This window comes from Dermacentor andersoni, chromosome 9 (genome assembly GCF_023375885.2).
Source record: "Dermacentor andersoni chromosome 9, qqDerAnde1_hic_scaffold, whole genome shotgun sequence".
NCBI classification, from domain to species: Eukaryota; Metazoa; Arthropoda; class Arachnida; order Ixodida; family Ixodidae; genus Dermacentor; species Dermacentor andersoni.
Window position 1 is genome coordinate 116,617,875 of NC_092822.1, and position 21,205 is coordinate 116,639,079.

Genomic DNA, 21,205 nt, shown 5'->3' on the forward strand with positions numbered 1-21,205 from the left:
ATGTCTCGGCACTGTGGAGCCTTACGACATCGTTAACACGTTGGAACTTCCTCTTGGATCGTCAGAGGTCAACACGCTCTACTGTAGTCCCGTAAGTGCCACATAGCCTGAACACGTTTTCAGCCACGTCGCCGACAACGCCTTAAGGCCCCAGCAACGCCATGACCTTCTCCGCCTCCTTGCGAAATTTCGCCCTGCTTTTGGCAGCCCTAACACTTCTCTGGGCCGAACGACGACTGTATGTCACCGGATTGACACCGGTTCTCACTCACCGCTACGGCAACGACCATAGCGCGTATCGTCGACAGAATGACGCGTCATTGATGAGCAAGTAGGTGACATGCTAAATCGTGGTGTCATTGAACCGTCCGACAGCCCATGGGTATCGCCAGTTGCTTTAGTTATAAAGAAGAATGGCTCGATCTGCTTTTGCGTGGATTACCGTCGCCTAAACAAAATAACCCGAAAGGATGTTTATCCATTACCGCGGATTGACGACGCCCTAGACTGCTTACAAGGTGTAGAGTTCTTTTCCTCCTTCAAAAAACGCTCTGGCTTGTGGCCGGTGCCTACGGCTGCAGAGAATAAGCCTAAAGCTGCTTTCATCACACCAGATGACTTATAGGAATTTCGTGGGATGCCATTCGGACTTTACAACGTGGCCGCGACTTTTGAGCAGATGATGGACACTATTCTTCGAGGCCTCAAATGGAATACATACTAATGTTATTTGGATGATGTAGTAGGGTTTGCACCAGATTTTCCTACTTACCTTCGTCGCTTGGAGCAGGTTTTAAGCTGTCTCAGTGACGCTGGCCTCCAACTACACCTAAAAAAATGTAACTTTGGGGCACGCCTGCAGACAATTCTCGGACATGTCATGTCGAAGCATGGCGTTCTCACTGATGCCACTAAGCTCCGTGATGTTAAAGAATTCCAGAGGCCAATGTCTCTAAAAGAGTTGCACAGTGTCATTGGCCTCTGCTCGAACTTCCGCCGCTTAATTCGAAATTTCGCTTCGATAATGGCACCTCTGACAGAGCTTCTTCGGGGAGACCCCACTCTTTCCGCGTGGTCCCCGGCTTGCGATGATGCCTTCGCGACGCGAGGTCGCCTGCTCACAACACCACCGATACTGCGCCATTTCAATCCAACTGCTCCCAGGGAAATCCATGCGGATGCTAGCGGTGTTGGTCTTGGCGCTGTGCTCGCTTTGCGAAAGCCCGGCTGCCAAGAATATGCTGTTGCTTACGCGAGCTGCACTCTCACGAAAGCTGAAGCGAACTATTCAGTCATGGAAAAAGAATGTCTAGCGATCATCTGGGCCATCACAAAATTTCGTCCATACCTGTACGACCGGTCCTTCGATGTCGTTAGCGATCACTATGCACTTTGCTGGTTGCCGTCTCTCAAGGATCCCTGCGGCCGCCTAGCCCGGTGGGCACTGAGGCTCCAAGAGTACAATATCCGTGTTGTCTACCGCTCAGACAAGAAGCACGCCGATGCCGATACTCTTTCGCGCTCGCCTGTCCAAGCCGACATTGTCAGTGTCTCCGTCCTACACGACCCACTTCCCCCATTCGCCTCTGTCGACATGGCTTTGGAGCAGCGCAAGGACTCCTGGATTTCATCTTTGATAGATTACATCGCTGGTTCACCTACACGCACACCATCCCGAGCGTTACGCCGGCAAGCTTCGCACTTTGCCTTCAGCGACGGAACCGTCTATCGCCGTAACTATTGTTTCGACGGCCGCAAATGGCTGCTTGTAATACCCCCGCAGCTCCGCACTGGTCTAACTACATATACAAATACTTTTATTTCAACATCAAGGATGTTAGGGCTGCACCCAAAAAGCCTATGACAGGCTTGACAGAGGGGCGCACCCCCGTACGCCGCTTTCCACGCCGACCCTCAGTGCGCACACGCTGGTCTCTTCAAGACCTACACCGGACTACGTCATAGGTTTTGCTGGCGTGGTATGTACACATTTGTGCAAAAGTATGTACATTTGCTCTAGCGCAGAATGTCAACGCCGGAAGCCTGATCCTTGCCGCCCTTCTGGACCAATGCAACCTTTGCCATGCCCTTCGCGACCCTTTGACCGAGTTGGGATAGACCTATACGGACCTCTGCCATACACAGCTGCTGGCAATCGCTCGGTCAATGTAGCTATAGACTACCTCACGAGGTATGCAGAAACGGCCGCTCTACCAGCCGCGACTGCTCGTGACGTTGCCTCCTTCCTCCTTCCAAGCTTCGTTCTACGTCACGGCGCTCCCCGCGAACTCCTGAGCGACCGAGGCTGCGTCTTTCTCGCCGAAGTCATTCAAGAACTTCTCGCTTAATGCGGCGTTATTCATCGCTGTAGCACCACATATCACCTGCAAACAAACGGATTGACATAGGGTTCTAACCGAACTCTAGGCGACATTCTTTCGATGTATTTCGCCTTCAACCACACCAACTGGGACTTCATCCTTCTCTATGCCACGTACGCCTACAATACGGTACCCGAATAAGCGACGGGTTTTTCTCCCTTCTTCTATATGGCCGCGAACCATCATTTCCTATTGACACTATTCTTACTTACCGTCCCAACTTCTCAGAGAGTACGCCGCTTTCCGAAGCCGCCCGGTATGCATAAGAATGTCGGCAACTAGCTCCCTCCCTTACAACGCAAGAACAAGCGCTACAGAAATTTCGTCATGACGACGGGCGCCCCCACCACCAGTTTTCGACTGACGCCCTCGTTAGGTTGTGGGTGCCTCCTACTCCGACAGCAGGTGTCTCCTCCAAGTTTGTATCCCTATGCCATGGACACTATTGGGCTCTACAGTAAACTTCTCCGGTTAACTACGTCGTTGAACGTCTGACACCCCCCTACGGACCTGCGTCGCCGTGGCCGCGAAACTCTGCACATACATCGTCTCAAGCCGTATCACGAGCCGTTGGTCCTCACGACGCCTTAGGCTTCCTGTGTGGCTCCGTCTTCAGCGAGGGGTGAAGTTGTAAGGAAGAAGAAGTGCGCCGTGCTGAGCTCCGCTGCCGGGGGTCGCCTGCGCTACTGCAGTGGGGCTCGGGCTCAAGGCCGAGGCCGACGGCATCCTGGTGCGACTGGCTAAGCCTACGCTGTTGCATCTTCCTGCCGGCGTCCTTCGTGCCGCTCACAGCCGTGTGGCACTTTTTTGCCATACTTGCTCCAACCTTTTGCAATATACAGGTAATGTGGAAATAGGTCTGTAATATTTTATGCCGCTTACGTCGCCTTTCTTAAACAGCACCGAAACTTTTGCTGTCTGCATCCTCCTAGGAAAGATAGCGCTCCCCAAAGACGTCTTAAATATATAGGAGAGATATGGACAAAGAATGTCGAGTACACACTTATTGGATAAATCCGCATGCCTTGAATATCGCCGCTTTCGCTATTTTTAAGTGAAAGGTAAGCTGACTGTACCTCAGGCTGCGTAAATGGGTGAAGGAAACGGGAAAATTTATTATGGTCTGGCATGCATTTCGAGATATTTCAGAGCACCGGGTTGGATACAGAGGGAGCGAATGAAAAGGACGAACTTGAGGGACGAAGGTGGTGGGTAGAAGAATGGTGTGTAGGAGAAGTCCAGCGGCAGCGGCTGTGGCGAGCAATATTCCCGGTGTGTCGGCAGTTAAAACATATTGTGTCGGCAGTGGTGTGCCATTCGGACAGGTTGCGTTGTCCGTAAGAGTGGTAAGAGGAGCGATGTGGGGAACATCAGTGAATAAAGAGAACGCACAGGACGAATGGAGTGAAGGCCGACGTTTGACCATTCTTGGCGGGCGGCAGCCTGTATAAAGGAGATTGTCGCCGTAGAAGGATCTGATGACGGAAATAAAGTGGCCGCCGGTTATGCTGCTTCGACCTCACGATGAATGACGCGCCTTAATTTGTCACATCCTAAGGGCTGTTGGAAGAAGCCGTGACAAGATGACGCAGCAGCTCTATATTGAAGGCGCGTAATGTGTTGGGATACTCTACAGCTTTAAGCACCCTCGAGACGGCGGCATTGCTTGAGGATCGATGCTGGTGACGTTGTTAAATACCAGTACATTGAAGGCGTCGTCCGCAGTGTATTTGATGCCGTGACTGACCTTATCATGCTCCGACCTGTTTGGGCCGTCCCTGCTACAAGGGGCCTTACGTCGAGAATGTGCGACGCGTAGGACTCGGTCGACGTCTGTAAGTTTGTGGCAAGGACCTCCTTTGCATTGAGTTGGCGACCAAACGGATTGCCAAAAAGGTCGCAAAGCTTCGGTTTGAGAAAAATCCCAGCTCGCGATCTCCTGTTTGTGAGTCTGTAACTATGCCCGTGGAGTGCCGTCGAGGAAGAAAAGAACGTTTGCGAGCATAGTAGATTCCACCTGTGACTGGTGCTGACACGCTCGTATAAGCGGAGCCAGTCATCAACATCGGGACTGACTTCTCCGGTGAAAACGCCGGCATGCCGAGAGAGGGGGGGGGGGGATTGTGACGTTGGTCGCGGTTTCAGGCGTTGAAGTTTGTGTAGACGAAGTTCCGCCGAAGTTGCATTGTCGTCCTTGCGACCGTTACGATGCTCCATGACGGGTACGGGGAGCATCCACCTCCACCAATATTGCTACATGTGGCTGATGCGCAAGGCTATTTACAATGTATTTACACGTAGACCAACGGTGGCCACGATTGTGACCCTATATGAATCGGGAACCCGTCATCCTGCTTTTCAGTGAAGCCTTACTGCGATGGCTCTTCCGTATCAGTATTTTCACACCATTCATTTTACGAGGTTGTATTTCATTTGTTCTATTCACTGTTCTGACTAGTTGTTATTGCCGGAAATGTAAGTTTATATTTTAATATATTTAGGAACCAATTCATTAACACATTCCTGTTTTTTTTTCTACTAAAATCAAGTTTTGCTCAGACTTGCTTTACTGAATCTTCTTCTAAATTGTGGGATAGACAAACTGAACATGCGTTGTATATCCGTGGGAAGAGGTACGCGTCCTGCGTTATTTCGTTCAAGCGGCGATAATCGACGCAGAAGTGCAGAGTTACATCCATCTTCTTCACCAAGACCAGAGGAGACACCCACGGACGTTTCGACGGCTGGATGATGTCGTTGCGCAGCATTTCGTCAACTTGTTGCCTTATACTTTCTCGTTCTTGCGTCGACACTCGAAAATGGCTCTGGCGGAGTGGTCGAGCGCATTTTTCGTTATTATGCGATGCTTCGCAACTGGTGTTTGCCGAATCCTCGTTGACGTCGAAAAGCAGTCTTTGTGTCGTCGAAGACTTTCGACACTGTTGTTGCTTACTCATGGAGAGGCTGGGATTATGTCGAAGACTGGTCCGGAAGCTATGGTCGTCGAGGTAGATGCGGTAGAATCCAAGAGTTCAAATGCGTTGCTCGTTTCCACAATTTCCTGGAGGTATGCGATCGCTGCGCCTTTGTTGATGAGTTCGAACTCTATGCAGTCTCTATGCAGTCGAGCGATCCCTTATGCGACGAAAATTTCATGGTCGAGCAGTAGACGTTGGCTGCCCTCAATGACGCCTACTACGTCTGCGATTGTTTCGGTACCTACGGAAATGACAATGCTGAAGTGAGGTGGGATGCTCATCTCAAGCACACTCAAGGCATGGTGACGGTTGTATCGCTTGGTCTTGGGATAGCGTTATCGACTTCGACTTCATGTCCATGGTTGCGCCGTGTTGGTTCAAGAACTCCATGCCGAGAAGAACGTCTCGTGAACACTGTTGGAGGATAACGAAGGTGGCGGGGTAGGTCCTGTCATGAACGGTAATTCTTACCATACCGATTCCTGCCGGCGTTATTGGGTGTCCTTGAGTGGTCCGAATTTGTGGTCTTACCATGCAGTCGTAACTTTCTTCAACTGGGAGGCGATGGGTCCACTCATGACGGAGTAGTCCGCTCCTGTGTCCACTAAAGAGGCGACTGCGTGGCCGCAAGAAGCACATAGAAGTCGATGGTTCTTTGCCGTGCTTTGCAGTTTGATCTTGGCATGGAATCACGGCTGCGTCGTGTAGAGCTGTGAATGGAACTCCGCGTCTTCAGATGTTTTCTTCTCGGCGTATTCGTTGCTTCCTGGCTTCATCAATATGGCGGCGTTTCTGGATATGTCGTCAGGATAGGAAAACTTTGATTTGGGCGAGTTGCCATTGCCATGATCGATAGCGCCTTGTCCTGTCGTCTTTCTTGTGCCTATTGTTTTGCGCTAAACAAAGTATTCATGTGCCGTCACTGTTGGCGCTTCATTTTTTGAAAGGGACGCAGTAGTCGCCTATGTCACGTGGTCGTTCACCTTGCATCAGACACGGGGCGTTGACGGCAAATCCTCGAAGGCCCATCTCGCGGTATGGGCATCGGCGGTACACCCTTAGCTGGGTAACCCTTAGTATAGGTGCACAAATTCGCATTTATAAGGTACATTGTAAGTAATATATTATAAGTTACATTGTAACTAATACAAAATATAGGGTACATTGTAAGCAATATAAAATAAAAGGTACATTGTTACCCTTGAAAAATATGCAGCTTTAGAGGTTACACTGTAGTCCTTTATTTTCTAAAAGCAAATGTAACCTCTAAAGGATGTGTTAAATTTAGGGGTTACTTCAGTAACTTATACGGATATTTTCTTCTTGATTGCATTCTATTTTTATAGCCAAACTAGAAAATTTGCACTGTTCCACTACAAGATATTGCCATCTCGAATTGGGGCGATATTGTCATCCCTGCCAGCTCGCTATCTTCTCACCTCAGATTATAGTTATGCTGGTGTTTAAATTGTGGGACTATAAAAGAAGAGACTTTCACTGTCAATGCATTTCATTAAAGCTTTAAAGAGAGGATGTAATTTGCTCGGATTGGTATCGACCCAAACATTTTTCTTTCAGTCCCATAATTCAAACTTCTACATGACAATCTGTGGCGAAAAGAAATCAGAGGCATCTGACAGGCATCACAATGTTGGCCCCATTCGAGATGCAGAACATTTTGAATCATGACGCCATGATAGATTTTATAGGTTAGCTATAACAATACAGCGCAATCACAATAAAGACATCTGAATGAATAGCCGAAGAAACCCCTAAATTTAACACAGCCTTTGGGGGACAGTTCCTGCTTGACTGCTAATATAACTCAGCTGTAACTTTCTAACATATACTGCCTCTAAGTTAATGTCCCTCTAAAATATGTGGAAGCCAAAGATACCTTCAGTTCCTAGAGTATTACATACTTGTGCAGAAAAGCCACTATTTATTAAAAATCCATCTTCCAAAGGCACAAAATTACTTGAAGTACACTCAATGAAGAAAAACACTCGGGGAAGCAACATATGCATGAGTATTGTAGGTTGGCCACAATAATTTAGTTCAGCTGGGTGAGCAAAAGCATACTGCAAAGCGCTGCTGGCAATAATATTGTGACAATGAGTTGTTTTAATGTAGTTGAAGGCAATGTCATTATTTCACTTCCTAACTATGCACCTAGCCTTTGTAATAAGCTGTTCCGTTTAATATTCTGTGAATGTTCCCGAAAAATAAGTTGAAGTACTCTCAGGTACGAAATTCTTTATTACAAGTTTTTTTTGTTCAACAAGGTCTGATACAAAAATACCATCCATGAGGCCTCCCATATACAGTCATTGAAGCCCAACTGTGTGAAATGACAAACATCAGAATTGATGCTACTTAATAACTGCAATACTAGATTTCTGCACAGCACAGAGATATATACCGATCTGCTCACTGAGCAAAGGGCAAATAGAGTGCATTACATTTTGCAAAACAACCATCTACGTGGGTGAATTAAATGCTTAAGCTATGTTTATAAGAAAGTCTGAGGCCTATGAATACACAAAAGAAATAAAATTAACCAGCCTTCACCACAAGGGAGAGGAACAGATGACTAGAGCAAGTAAATGCACTGCTTGTATAAGTAAACAATGTATGACGTCAAAAAACAGCTGCTTATGGTGTAAGCCTCTCGCACCTTTGGAGCTAGCCAACCGCATTGAAGTAAATTCCACACTATGCTGTTTTTTTCTTTCACGTCAGAGTTGGTGAAAAACATGGAAAGCAGCGCGAACAGCACTACTCCCTAGATTACATTTTTACTGCTTAGGAGCGCAAAGAGACGTTTCAGACGGGTAGAAAGCAGGCCTTTCACTAGCTTGTCTCCTGGCAGCACAACTTTTTGCACGAGAGCAAGTATTTGGTAAAATGCAAATGGATATTCTAGGTTCTTAACATAATATGCCAAAAGGCAAAAAATAAATGCCCGTTGTATTCCAGACGTGGAGACAGTGATGAATTCGGCTTGGCTGCCAGCAAAAATACATGTCTTGTCAGGAGCGCAGTAAATGTGAGGTGCTGTTACTTGGAGCTCATCAGCTGGCAATGCCATCTATGAAAAGAAATTAAAGATGACATAAACCACTGCCCGAAATTTATTTATGTAGTTTAGAGCACGGCATGCATGTCGCATTTTCCCACATAATAAAACAAACAGATGTACGAACAACGGCAAAAGGAGAGAAGTCAGCTAGAAAAGCTGGCACTACTAAACCGGGCAGGTGTGTTACTCACAGTCAACATGCATTGACTGTGCCTTAGTAGTTTGGATTTCCTAACTCACTGAAAACAACTAAGCTCAAAACTCGCATTTGTAGCCTAGTGTAGGTTGAGCCAGTTCCCCTGCGTTGTTCTCTTAAATGTTCGCATCTCTTTACACAAAACAATATCCACTGTCAAACGTTAAACACGAACGCGAGCGCGGATACCTGTCCAGCTCAGCTGCATTGCACGGCTCCCGACGGCAGACGACGGGCGCGGCTGTGCTCGCATCCCTGCCGACGGCGCCGCTAATATTAGCGTATTTTCTGCATTGTGTATAATTATTGCGAAGAGCGACAGCAACGGTATGAAATATTGCGGCTTGTGAGCGTCGGTGATTCATTCCGAAGCGCCATAAGCCTTCGCTTCGACGTGAACCGGAAAAGGCCTAGCGACGATATCGGCGCCGCCGAGCGATGAGCGGCGGTAAGGCTGCCGACGTTGCCAGAACGACCACTCCTCCTCGGTCGCTACTTCACTGTACGGATGCGACGCAAATGGGTCCCGGTAACATCATATGCTCACATCCTATCTACGGCAAGTAAATCTCGCCGTTCGCGAGGAAAGCCGCCGTCGAACGGCGGCCCGCGAACAGCGCGCGGCGGCCTGCCGTATCGGTAACGTCGATGAGCCCTAGGTCGGTATAACGTAAAACTATTCCGTTCTGTTTCTATTCCAACATGGCCGACACCGCTCGCTCATTGGTCGAATTTTTTGAGGCCGCGCCCATTTTTCCTGCCTGTCAAGCGACGTCAGGAATGCACAAAACCTGCTACGTCAAAGTGACGTTTACGCACTCATTATGCTAAATTATGCCGAACAAACCCGGCAAATTCGTGGAATAACCGGTGAGTGCCCCGTTCCGTTTGGAATAGAAAAAAATGGCGGCCTTCGTGATTGCGTCGGCGGCGGCGGCGGCGGCTCGTCAGTCCGGGCGCGGGAGGAGGGAGCCCGAGGATGCGTTTGACATGCCAGACGATCAGTTTCGGCGGCACTTTCGCCTGAAGAAAGAAACTGTGCGGTGGCTGTGCGACGAAGTGGCGGAGGAACTCGGAGGCGTGAGAACTTCAGCGCTGTCGGTGGAACGGCAAGTGCTAAGCGCGTTGCGATTCTTCGCAACGGGCAGCTTTCAAGCCTCGGTAGGGAGCGAGGAGACGATCGGCGTGACCCAGCCTGCGGTCAGCAAGTGTGTGCGACGCGTGGCGGAGGCAATCGTTCACGCCGGGGCCCGCAACAAGTGGGTCCATTTCCCGAGGACGTCGGAGGAGAAGGCGGCCGTGAAGGAAGGGTTCCTTCGACGCGGCTCCATTCCCGGCGTCATCGGATGCGTGGACGGCAGCCTTATAGCCATCATCGCACCGAAGGGCGAGCAGAAGGCGGCATTCATGTGCCGCAAAGGCTACTACGCCCTCAACACAATGTTCGTAAGTATCTTAATTGTTGTCTAATTTGCCCGTCATAGCAACGCGTGGCTTATGCTGCTGTGCGCGCTCTCGTCAGATCTGCGACGCAGGCATGCGGATCCTCGCCGTCGACCCTTTGCGACCGGGGTCAGACCACGACGCCCACGTCTGGAGAACTACGTGGTTGCGTCGTCGGTTCCTGGAGGGGCATATTGCCAAGGCCGGCGAACACCTCCTCGGTGAGCAGCGGGAAAATTTTGTACAGTTGCAATTCTGGCAGCATGCAGCAAAGTGTGCTCGCGCCGTAGGAGAATATTGTAGCCCGAACCCCTTATGTCATAGTCAGGTTATTAAGTATAGGCGACATGTAGAAATTTTCCAATGGTATCTGCACAAAACAAAGTGACAACACACCTGCGTTCTACTTTAAACTAATTATTAATGCGAGTGCACAGTGCACGCGTTGTCACATTCTTTTTTACACTGGCAGTCACTTGTGAATAAAGACTACACAAAGAGCTGCCTTGCTGCAAATAGGGATGCTACTATGTCCCAGCTATTGTTATCTGTGATCACAGATGCGTCAGGTGCTCAGCCTGTATATTCCTTTATTACAGTCTCTCTGTAGTAGGTGCATTTTACATGACCCATGCTTCGCCTACTAAACTTTGTGCAGATTTCACACCGTTTTGTGATCCTGCAGGTGACAGCGGCTACCCCCTGGAACCATGGCTCCTGACCCCAGTCACAGGCCACCCTCCCATACACACTGCAGAAGGCAGGTACAACACTGCACATGCTGCCATGCGGTCCGTAGTGGAGCGGTGCATTGGGCTTTTGAAGAGCCGCTTCCGCTGCCTTCAGCGGTACCGCGCCCTCCACTACGAGCCAGACCGCGCTGCCAACATCGTTGCAGCATGTGCAGTGTTGCACAACTTGTGTCTTGATGAAGGTGACGTGTTGTTGGGTGATGTTAGTGATGACAGCAGCAACAGCAGCAGTGACAATGAAAGTGGCAACCCCTCCCCACAGAGAGTTCCCCGAGTGAGGGCATCACGCATGATGTACCTGAGAGGCTGTGCTGCCCGGGATAACGTTATTAGCTCATTTGGCACGACACGGCAGCAGCACCAGCACTACCTGAAAAGGGTGCGAAGGCGGCTGCGTCGACAGCAGCACCGACAGCAGCAACACCTTTAGCCATCATTGAGACCAAAATGTACACCGCAACCACAGAATAGTCAGCCTTTATCATTCCTGCTCGCTAACATTCGAAGTGTTGTTCCCAAGCGTGATGCACTGTGCAGTCTAATAGGCTCATCTTCTTGCGATGTCTTACTACTAACAGAAACATGGCTTAACACATCAATCGATGATACCGAAATTCTCCCTTACCTCTCGCATTTTGACATTTTTCGGAAAGATAGACCTGATAACTCACGCGGTGGGGGTGTATTAATCGCCACTTAGCGTAACCTACATTGTTCACTTGTAAACCTCTCTTCACAACTGGAAATGATTTGGATTCGATGCACTGCTACACACCCGCACATTCTGATTGGTATTTGCTATCGGTCTCCTAGTACCGACAGTTCTTTCACGCCTTCACTTCATGAAGCCTTAAATACGTTGACAAAAACATATCCTAACAGTCCTGTCCTTCTGTTTGGCGATTTTAATTTTCCAACTATTGATTGGTCCGATCCTGCCTCTACATTATCTAAAAGCAGCCCCGCTAGTGGCTTCTTAAACACGTGTATAACATTCGGCTTAACGCAGCTCGTCACTGACTCAACACGCGTCACTGCTCACTCGTCCAACGTTTTAGATCTTGTATTAACGACTCACCCTGATAACTTTACCCCTGTCACCTTATTGCGCGGTTTGAGCGACCACCTGACAGTACATATTTCGTTTCGTTGCAACGTACTAAAGAAACAAAAAAATCGGAAAACACTTACACTCTATGATAAAGGGGACTATGTCAGCATGAACCGAGAATTATCTGAGTACTTCGATACGTTCGTCGCTAACTTTCAACTAAATTCTCTCGAGTCGAACTGGCTGCTTTTCAAAGCAGAGATGCATCGCCTTATACGTCTTTACATCCCCACCATTACAATAACAGAAAGAACAACATCACCATGGTTTAATGTATCCCTCAAACGACTAAATAATAAGAAAAAACGGTTGTTTCGATCAGCCAAACGATCTAATTCTTCTTGCACATGGCAGAAGTATTACGCAGTCGAGAAGGAATATGACAAGTTAACCTCTCAAGCTAAACACAAGTTTCTTTCTACCACGTTACCAGCTATGCTACAATATAACCCGAAGCGATTTTGGAAAACTATTAATCCTAATCAGCGGAATGAGATATCACTTATCAATAACTCCGGGCTTCCGACCCCCGAGACTGAGGCTGCGGATCTTCTTAACATAACATTTAGTTCAGTTTTTACTAATGAATTACTTGATGGCTTGCCCAATCCACCATACTTCGCATATCCGCTCATGCAAAATATCACATTCGATCCCATCGGCATTGTCAAAGTAATTGAATCATTGAAGAACTCGTCATCTACAGCAGTAGACGGTATCAATGCCAAAGTTCTAAAAAATACTAAACATGTGTGTAGCCTGTTTTTATCACTCATATTCCAGGAATCACTTAACAGCGCTTCAATTCCACATGACTGGCAGGTGGGCAAGGTCATCCCAGTCTTCAAGAAAGGAAGCCGATCATCACCGAGTAACTACCGCCCTATTTCCATAACAAGTGTGTCTTGTAAAATAATGGAACATATTTTATATTCGCATATTGCTAACTTCCTAACATCCGTCAATTTTTTTCACCCAAGTCAACACGGTTTCCGCAAAAATTATTCCTGTGACACTCAACTTGCTCTTTTCTTGCACGACTTACATTTAAACCTAGATCGTAACATCCCAACTGACACAATATTTTTAGATTTCGAAAAAGCATTCGATAAGGTCCCTCACGGTCGTCTCTTAATAAAGTTATCGCGTCTTAACATTCATCCTTGTGTTCTAAGCTGGATTCGAGGGTTTTTAACTAACCGTGAGCAATTCGTATACGCTAACTCACAGTCTTCATCCTTAACATCCGTGCTTTCAGGCGTACCTCAAGGTACCGTTCTTGGTCCCCTCCTTTTCTTAATATAGATCAATGACCTACCTTGTAATATTTCTTCTCATATCCGACTCTTCGCTGATGATTGTGTGATTTACCGAGCAGTTACTAACCCCAGCGACCATTTGGCGTTACAAAATGACCTATCGCTCATACAAAACTGGTGTACCACTTGGCTCATGTCATTAAATGTAGCTAAAACCGTGTTAATGTCTATTCATCGTCGTCGTAATTACGATATCCCTAATTATAGCATCAATAACACGCAGATTGCAACAACGGATTCATTCAAATATCTTGGTGTGTACATCTCGCGTGACTTAACTTGGACCTGTCATGTTAACCACATAATAAACTCTGCTAATCGTACTCTAGGTTATCTACGCCGTAACCTTTACCTAGCTCCTCCCTCTATTAAACAACTTGCTTTTCTAACCATTGTGCGGCCCAAGCTTGAGTATGCCGAAGCTATTTTTGACCCCCACCACAATAACCTTATTAATGCCCTCGAGTCGATTCAGAACCGCGCGACACGATTTATCCTGTCAACTTATTCATATAATTCAAGTATCTCGGCACTAAAAGCCCAAATAAACCTACCCTCTCTAGCCTCACGCCGTAGAATAGCCCGTCTTAAGCTTTTTCGTAAATTCTTTCATTCCTTGCCTTTTGACAACCCGTACATAAAAAGAGCACATCGCATTGCCCGCACCAGTCACTCTAATACAGTATATCCCCCACAAGCCCATACCGTTACTTTTCAGCAATCATTTTTTCTGCGCACAACTCGAGACTGGAATGGCCTGCCTGCCGAAGTTGCCACTATCATCGACCCACTTGCATTCAAGCGACTCATCGAAAATATCCCTTTGTAATTTGTAGTATCTGCCTTTGTCACTAACTCCCCACTCCCTCATGTAATGTCTCAACAGAGACCTTTGAGGAAATGAATAAATAAATGAATAAATAAATAAATAAACACGTGCCTGACACTGCAGGCAGATGTTTATTACTGCTGTCTACACACCTAATAGAGAGCAGGAACCAATGTGAAGAAATGTGTGCAATTAGTGGATAGCGTGCTGTTTCTTTATCGAATCTGCTCAAATATAACCAGCGTTTTCACGTGTCCTCTGCCAGTGAGCTGTTACTACCGGAGATGATTGCATCATTCCAATGTGACACTACATGAGAGCCTTTCATTTAGTACCTGTGGATAGAACACTTTGTGTTCATCAGCAGAATGCTGTAGCCACTTCTCTGGGCAGCTGTGGTTTGCCAAATGATTTGCTGCTGCTGCTGTTGCTTCTGTCATCACCGACACTGTCACCGCCATCTGCACTGTGTATGGGAGGCTGGTCTTCGTCTCCTCCCTTCCTATTTGGGCTGCTGTCAAGCACAACACTTCTCGCTCCACCATGTGTACTGTTCTCACGCACCTTGTAGGTCCTGCGCTATTTTGCCACACAGCCACCGCACAGTTCCTTGACAGAAGGCCAAGTTATGCCGAAAACAATCGCCTGGCATGTCAAGCGCGTTATTCTCCCTTGGGAGAGTGTACATATGTAAATAGTTCTGAAATTGAAGGAACACACATTGTAAATATTCATTTCAAGTGCCACTTGCATTGTTTAAGATTGTTTATTTATATCTGCATTGTAAATAAAACCATGTGACCCATCTTCAATGCCATCTTTCATCAAAGCAAATGACAGACAAGCACACAGAGCATGACTTCATGGCGCCAAAATAGCCGTGTGATGTTCACTACATGGGACCCAGTACACTACCCAGTTGGCAGATGTTAAACTGCATAAATATGACACGAGCATTATGATGTTTTTTTGAACTCGCACACAACCATTTATCTTCATTCAGCAACTTAACAGCAAGAAAGATGTCTTGTCTATTGTGTAGTCAGCGTGTTTGTAGCACGAAATAGTTCAATGACTAGTGCCGTAATAAGATCACAATATAAAACAACCATCACATGCTTTTAAGGAAGGACAAGTGAGAAAACGTTTGGCACTTCAACGGTATTTCATATAACGGCTGCAAGAGCAGCCTGGCAGCGAATGTCAAAATAGTGGCCACATCGATGGCTCCATTATGTATGTCACAAACTGTGCTCAACTACAATGGGGACTAGATTGTACTGCTATCATAGGTAAGGACACCTGAAATATCACAATAACTATCACAAGTAACAGGCGCTTGGTGTTAAAAAAATTCAAATTCGGCTACTTTGCATTGCGTAGGCGTTGCAAAGTTTGACGTTGCAAACATGACATACATATGGCATGAAAATTCATTTCCAGTTATCACAGCATTGTAGTTAAGTGCACCTGTATGTGTGCGAGACAATGTCGAAGTTGCTGTAAAAGTGATTGCATAGTGTATATCTTCCTTGGAAAAACGGTGCGCATTGAAACATATCAGTAACAGCAAAACAGAAGTGAACAACACCTAACGGAAATATGGCAAACATTCTACATATAATTTATAACGTCTCACTTGGGCAAACTTGCACTGCAAGTGAAAATACACATGAAAAGAAATTACCTTGGAAAAAAATGATTAGGTACAGAAATGTAGGGAAAACAGTCATATCATCCTTTAGTGCTACATACAAAAAAAAAAAAAAACACGCATTTGTGTTTCAAAGTGACATCACAGCACTATCAGCTTTCGCTGCCATGGTCGCACATGACCTGCACATAATTTCACAAGACTGGCTACAACTCGCCACAACAGCTTTCGAGGAGGTATGGGCACCACCACCAAATGCTGCAGCGGTGATTTGAACGGAAAGATGGGCAACACTTGTACCTATTAGTACTAAAGGATGACATGGGGGGGGGGGGGGGGACTGTCCCTCATGGCTGAGGATGCTCGCAGAGGCGAGCCAGGAGCTGGCGCAGTGTTGTCGCGATGAGGCCGGTGGCCGCTCTCAAACCACGCATCTCTGCTGCCAGCTGCTGCTGCACCACCCGGGCCGCCCTCAGCTCCTCCACCAACTGCTGATGATGCTGCGAAACAAATTTACTCACTTCAGCTGCAGGTTATGCAATGTAAACGTTTATTCGCACTGTTTGCAAGTGCTACAGGTTCAGCAAGGTTACTCTTGAGGGCAGCGAGATCATTTACCTATGACATGAGAAATGGCCGTGCAAACGTATATGGTCTGTTATGTTTAAAACATGTGAAACGTAGCAAATCCTACCAAGCTGCCTCTGCCTGTCAGAAGACAGTATTCGTGACTAGTTAAATTGTTAAACAAATGATGATCATGCTGTGGTGATACATGCAACCATGGAAATGTTTTGTAAGTTGCTATGTGTTAAAGAACACCTCAAAGGAGATGTATAAACGTGCATGAACCAATAAGCCAAATGACTACAGATGCCTCTGATGTGTAATATGATGGTTGTAATGTACATTAAAGTGCATGAACCACTGAGCCAAATGACTACAGATGCCTCTGATGTGTAATATGGTTGTAATGTACATTACCATGCGCACTAATCACCTCTTTAAAAAATGACCTGGCCAAGTTGTACGTACCTGCCTATTTTGCTGCAGCAGCAGCTGGTGGAAACTGGCGGCCTCCGCGTTCACTGCCTCAGCCAGCTGCCCCTGCCGCGCATACTCGGCGGTTGCCCTGCAGGCCGCATCCTCCAGCGGCTGTTGGCGGAGTATCTGTACCGCCCGCACGGGGGAGTGTACCACTGCGCAGCAGTGTGTCGCAGAGAAAAAAAAATGAGCCTCTGTTACAGACCACCTTCGATTTAAAACATGACCTACATTCGGAGATAGTTGCGATCGTTTATAGGAAATATTTACTTACCAGCTATCTGTTGAGATGCCTTCCAACCTTCATCGATTCTTCCGTATCCTATGCGAATAAAAGCAAGAGTGAACACCATGCGATCACCGCAGATGTCCAGATGCTACTGCTCAGTCATTAAGCACAAGAAAGAATGATGTTTTCTCACCGAGCACTACGCTTTCACAGTCTTCATGATGTTCACAGCTTCAAGAATTCTTCTCGGGCGAAAGTACCTCGTACGCCGAGATTTCATCTCATCAGGCAGCGTTACGGACAAAAATACACCAAGAGCGGCCCACAGAACCGATCAGCTGTTTTCACGTAGCCGCCATCTTAAGTGTGCGTAGCAAAATGGATTGGATGCGGAATTGGCACGTGTGTGGCTATGACTCGAAAAATTAAAATATTTGTGTTTACATTCAAGCGCGCTTCAACTTCTCTTGCGTTAAAAGATTACAAAACACTTTTACTCTCAGCGACATACAATTGTTCTTTTATCAGACGTTTATATCTAAATGTCACTTGTTATACGGTCCCTTTGCAAATAAAAAACAAGCAAAACATGCTTCCGGCAACGATGGAGGCTGCTGATAAGGCAGATTGAAAAACGTCGCTGGTTCCCGCCCCCATACGCAGAAACTGTCGCGTCATTTTGACGTCCGGAGTTTGGAACACTTTTTGTTTGGAATAGAGTTACGTTATCGCGCCCCTAAAGTGTCGTTTTTGAGCGTGGAAGAAACATGGATGGATTTCCGCCCAAATCGCTGCTTACCCCTTTGCTTTCTCTCTCTTTTTTTTTTGCACTTCCCTGACCTATAATGAAAGAAAAGCTGCAGCCTAGCTATATGCTGAATACAGACAAACCAGTACAATGGAAGAACACTTACCAAGTTCGTCTATTTTCCCATGCGATCCGGGGCTGAGGTCGCAGTAGTCACAGCGAATGTTCGCCGAAATGAGGACACTGAAGCGCTCACAGTCACAAAATGGCTCTTTGCAGCGTCCGCGCATTATCCCAAACAAAGTTTCTGTTCGTCACTGCCATTGCCACTGACAAAATTGGCGCCGAAACAAGCAACAAAACACACATACACAGCTCACAACGCCATGTTTGCAACTACTTCCCATCATGCAATGCTAAAGTTATATACGGAAACGTGGAGAGATGACATAAAAACATGGCCGCGGCTTCTCTACTGAAGTCCAGTAACTGAAGCACGATTCGGATATTCTGATCCGGCTGCACATATTCAAACGAAAACAGGTTCGTTGAGGGTAAAACAAAAACACAAACTTATGGACATAGTGCGCTCTTGGAAACAATGCATTGAACAGAATTATTCTTTATAGCTATCATGGTGGTAGAACTTCAGCCAACTGTACTTTTCATCTGTCTACACGGCTCCGTGGTAATGGAGCGGCTGTATGCGGCTTTTCCGTGCTGGGTTTGCTGCGCTGTCATGCATTGGCGCGTTGCATCAACCGTGTTGCTGCTGTACAATATAGGTAAATGTGGCGTGTTGCAGACGTTGACTCGTACCGTTGCTGAGTGCACAAAAAATAATGGGAGAAACGTGCCAAGCGTTTTAATGATTGCATTTTGTTTGCTCCGAATTCGCACCTCGGCTGCAAAGATTGTTTGCTAATATGCTCAGTTAACATATCTTCCGTTGGGGCAACACTCATTAAATTCTTTGGACGCTTTCTAGGCAACGACGTATTGCGCTGGATGGCTGTAATATGAGGAAAATGTTCGTAAATCAGTCTGCGGTTGAGCTTGCTCCATGAATGCACTAAACCAAATTCGCACTGAGTAAACACGGCAAAAGGCCCTTCCAGGTTCCTACCATATAATAATAATAATCATGCTTCTTTTTTCTCCCCTCATGAAGAAGGCAGAAGTGCCAGAGGAGCATTATTTTATCATGTTATAAGCTAAACGTATGTCAAAAGGACTCGCCAATCCGTGAATGTGAGACCCATAAGAAACAACAAAAACACTTGCGGCGGCTTGTGTCGACAGCGGCATGCGACGGCAACGAGATAGATTTCTGCAGGACACATGTACGGTCTTTGAAAAGCGCTAATTGTATATAATACTTGCTCAGTCGATGGTTGTACTTCCGGCAAGAATCGTAATTATTCTTGCAGAACGTTCTTTTCCCGCGGCCTACTTCCGATATGCGGCTCTGCCGGCTCAGTGAGTAATTTGCTCTCACTCAAAATTTGCGACTGAACACCCGTACAAGTGCTTATCAAATGGATCAACCATGTGTGCACGCAGGTAACTTATCCTGCGCTTTGTTAATGTGTAAATTGCGAACTTCCCCTCCCTATTTAATGTCGCCGTGGGGTCTCGGTTAAAGGTTACTAAAATTCTATAGGTTACAATATAGAGGTTACATGCTGGCAGCAGATTGATGTAACTAATAAGCAGCACCCGTCTCACTCAGTTTTGTCATTGTAACCCTTAACATGAGCAATATAATGAAAACATCAAAAAGACGGGCGAAGTAACCGTTATTTTATTCGTTACTCATGTTTATAGGTATACTTATAGGTTACCAAGATTAGAGTGTACACGTGGCCCGCTTCTCCGCAGTGATAGCAAAGCGGGTGGTGGTCGGGGGCACGTCAAAGGTCAGTCTTCCTTGGAATATGGCGCGCGGCGACTGGTTGGCGTGCTGGCGGCGGCGGGGATGGACGACAGAACTGTGGCGTTACGGGGACCTGGCGTGGGTGCGGAGGGTGAACGTGACAGCGGGCTATGGCGGTGTAAGTCATGGCTTCAGGCTGGGTTTGCCCTGATTCCGGCTTCACTTCGGCAACTCCACATGACCGCTGGATTTCCTCTTGCGCGACGTCAGGGATCGATGGAACTTGAGGCTGCAACGTTGGAAGCATCCTCTGTAGCTGCTACTCGCACACAACTGCTCGGATAATCTCGCGCATGTCGTCGGTGCCAAGTGCTTGGACCTCGTACTTCGGCGTGACCACTTGGCGATCGTATTGTCTCGTGCGCATTTCCAGCGTCTTTTCGATGGCCGTGGCTTCAGATGAAAACTCCGCGACAGTCTTCAGTGTATTGGGAATTATTCCGGCGTATAAGTCATAATAGACAGTCCTCATCAAGGAACGCACTTTCTTCTAGTACGTCAGGGTCAGCAAGACCAAACAGGCGCATCATCTCTTCGATGAAGAAGGCCAGTTGTTCATTATGTCCTCAGTGCTTTTTCTACGTCCGACGCTCGTAAAGTTCTTCAGAAAGCTGCTGCGGAACATGTGCCATGACGCTAAGGTTGACTTTCGATTCTCAAACCATGTCCGAGAAGGGTCATCCAACGAGAAATAAACATGGCGCACCTTGTCCTCGCAGTTCCAATTGTTGAATGCCAAGATTTTTTCGTACATCTCAAGCCAGGTTTCTGGGTCTTGAGCCGATGATCAACGGAAGGTGGATGGCTCCAGATGTTGCTGCAGCAGGACAGGCGACGCTGTCATCGTGCCTACTGACTTGGTGTTGGTCGCTCTGCTCTGGTTGGGTAGAAGTCTATGCTCCCAGCCAGGTTCTGTAGCCTGTGGCTTGCTCGATGGTCCGGGGCGACGCTGGTGTTGTCCTCGTGTTTCAGGCTTGCATCGCGGCTTTGCGGGGGTGTTCGGGACATAAACGCACTAGCACCTCCACTAGATGTCAAGCTGTAATGAAGGTGAATAATTCATGAGGAAAACTGTGAATGATGATGATGTGTGGTGTTTTATAGCGCAAGGGCCAGGTTTTGCCAAAGAGCGCCTTGTGAATGACGAAACTAACTTTTTATCGGGAAACTTCTCCACACAAAAGCAAGTTACAGTCAAAGTAAAGCGGTAGCGGGGAACGTGGTCGGCGATCGTCGAAATCTGATAAGCGGGTTGATCGCGTCGGCTTTTATGTATTATCATTAAAGCATATAGTGCAATAGCATGTCCACGAGTGGTTTCCAGAAACTAATACACAATTCGTGTGGTGCTGAAATCTGAGAATACAACGTTCGCCGAGGACATAAGCAGTAGATAAAACTTGACGTAGGAGTTCTGCCGAAACTCACAAGGTGGAGAGATATTGACGAGGTTGATAAGTTTGACTTTGCCCTGCCATCTGCTAGCCGCCTCATTTGCTCAGA

General features: G+C 47.1%; 3 protein-coding genes across 10 annotated transcripts in view; 2 read left to right on the forward strand and 1 right to left on the reverse strand.

Annotated features, from left to right (window-relative positions):
* Positions 1 to 21,205, forward strand: part of LOC129384461 (uncharacterized) — a 209,746-nt gene that overhangs the window by 87,719 nt on the left and 100,822 nt on the right. The gene's annotated exons all lie outside the window — the stretch shown is intronic.
* On the forward strand, positions 9,551 to 12,302 carry LOC126529562 (putative nuclease HARBI1). Its single transcript, XM_050177090.3, has 3 exons — positions 9,551 to 10,083; positions 10,160 to 10,301; positions 10,766 to 12,302. Exons 1-3 carry the CDS (start codon positions 9,628 to 9,630, stop codon positions 11,260 to 11,262), a joined length of 1,095 nt encoding a protein of 364 aa, XP_050033047.3. The 5' UTR covers positions 9,551 to 9,627; the 3' UTR covers positions 11,263 to 12,302.
* LOC129384462 (uncharacterized) lies at positions 13,257 to 17,556 on the reverse strand. 2 transcript variants are annotated; one of them, XR_011890209.1, is made up of 4 exons: positions 17,212 to 17,556; positions 17,064 to 17,111; positions 16,781 to 16,944; positions 13,257 to 16,245 (listed from the first exon to the last, which is right to left on the reverse strand). XR_011890209.1 is itself a non-coding variant. In XM_072284391.1 (3 exons), exons 1-3 carry the CDS (start codon positions 17,140 to 17,142, stop codon positions 16,093 to 16,095), a joined length of 396 nt encoding a protein of 131 aa, XP_072140492.1. In that variant the 5' UTR covers positions 17,143 to 17,556; the 3' UTR covers positions 13,257 to 16,092. The 2 variants fall into 2 exon arrangements, 1 of the variants encoding a protein (XP_072140492.1); XM_072284391.1 differs by having other exon boundaries at positions 17,064 to 17,556.

Bases quoted from the DNA above. Each gene is read 5' to 3' on its own strand.
- LOC126529562 (XM_050177090.3), top strand. From the start codon at position 9,628: ATGCCAGACGATCAGTTTCGGCGGCACTTTCGCCTGAAGAAAGAAACT. The intron at 10,084-10,159 runs GTAAGTATCTTA...CGCTCTCGTCAG, and splicing joins ACGCCCTCAACACAATGTTC to ATCTGCGACGCAGGCATGCG. The intron at 10,302-10,765 runs GTGAGCAGCGGG...GTGATCCTGCAG, and splicing joins GGCCGGCGAACACCTCCTCG to GTGACAGCGGCTACCCCCTG.
- LOC129384462 (XM_072284391.1), bottom strand. From the start codon at position 17,142: ATGGTGTTCACTCTTGCTTTTATTCGCATAGGATACGGAAGAATCGAT. The intron at 16,945-17,063 runs GTAAGTAAATAT...ACTGCTGCGCAG, and splicing joins GGCATCTCAACAGATAGCTG to TGGTACACTCCCCCGTGCGG. The intron at 16,246-16,780 runs GTACGTACAACT...TTTGTTTCGCAG, and splicing joins TGCTGCAGCAAAATAGGCAG to CATCATCAGCAGTTGGTGGA.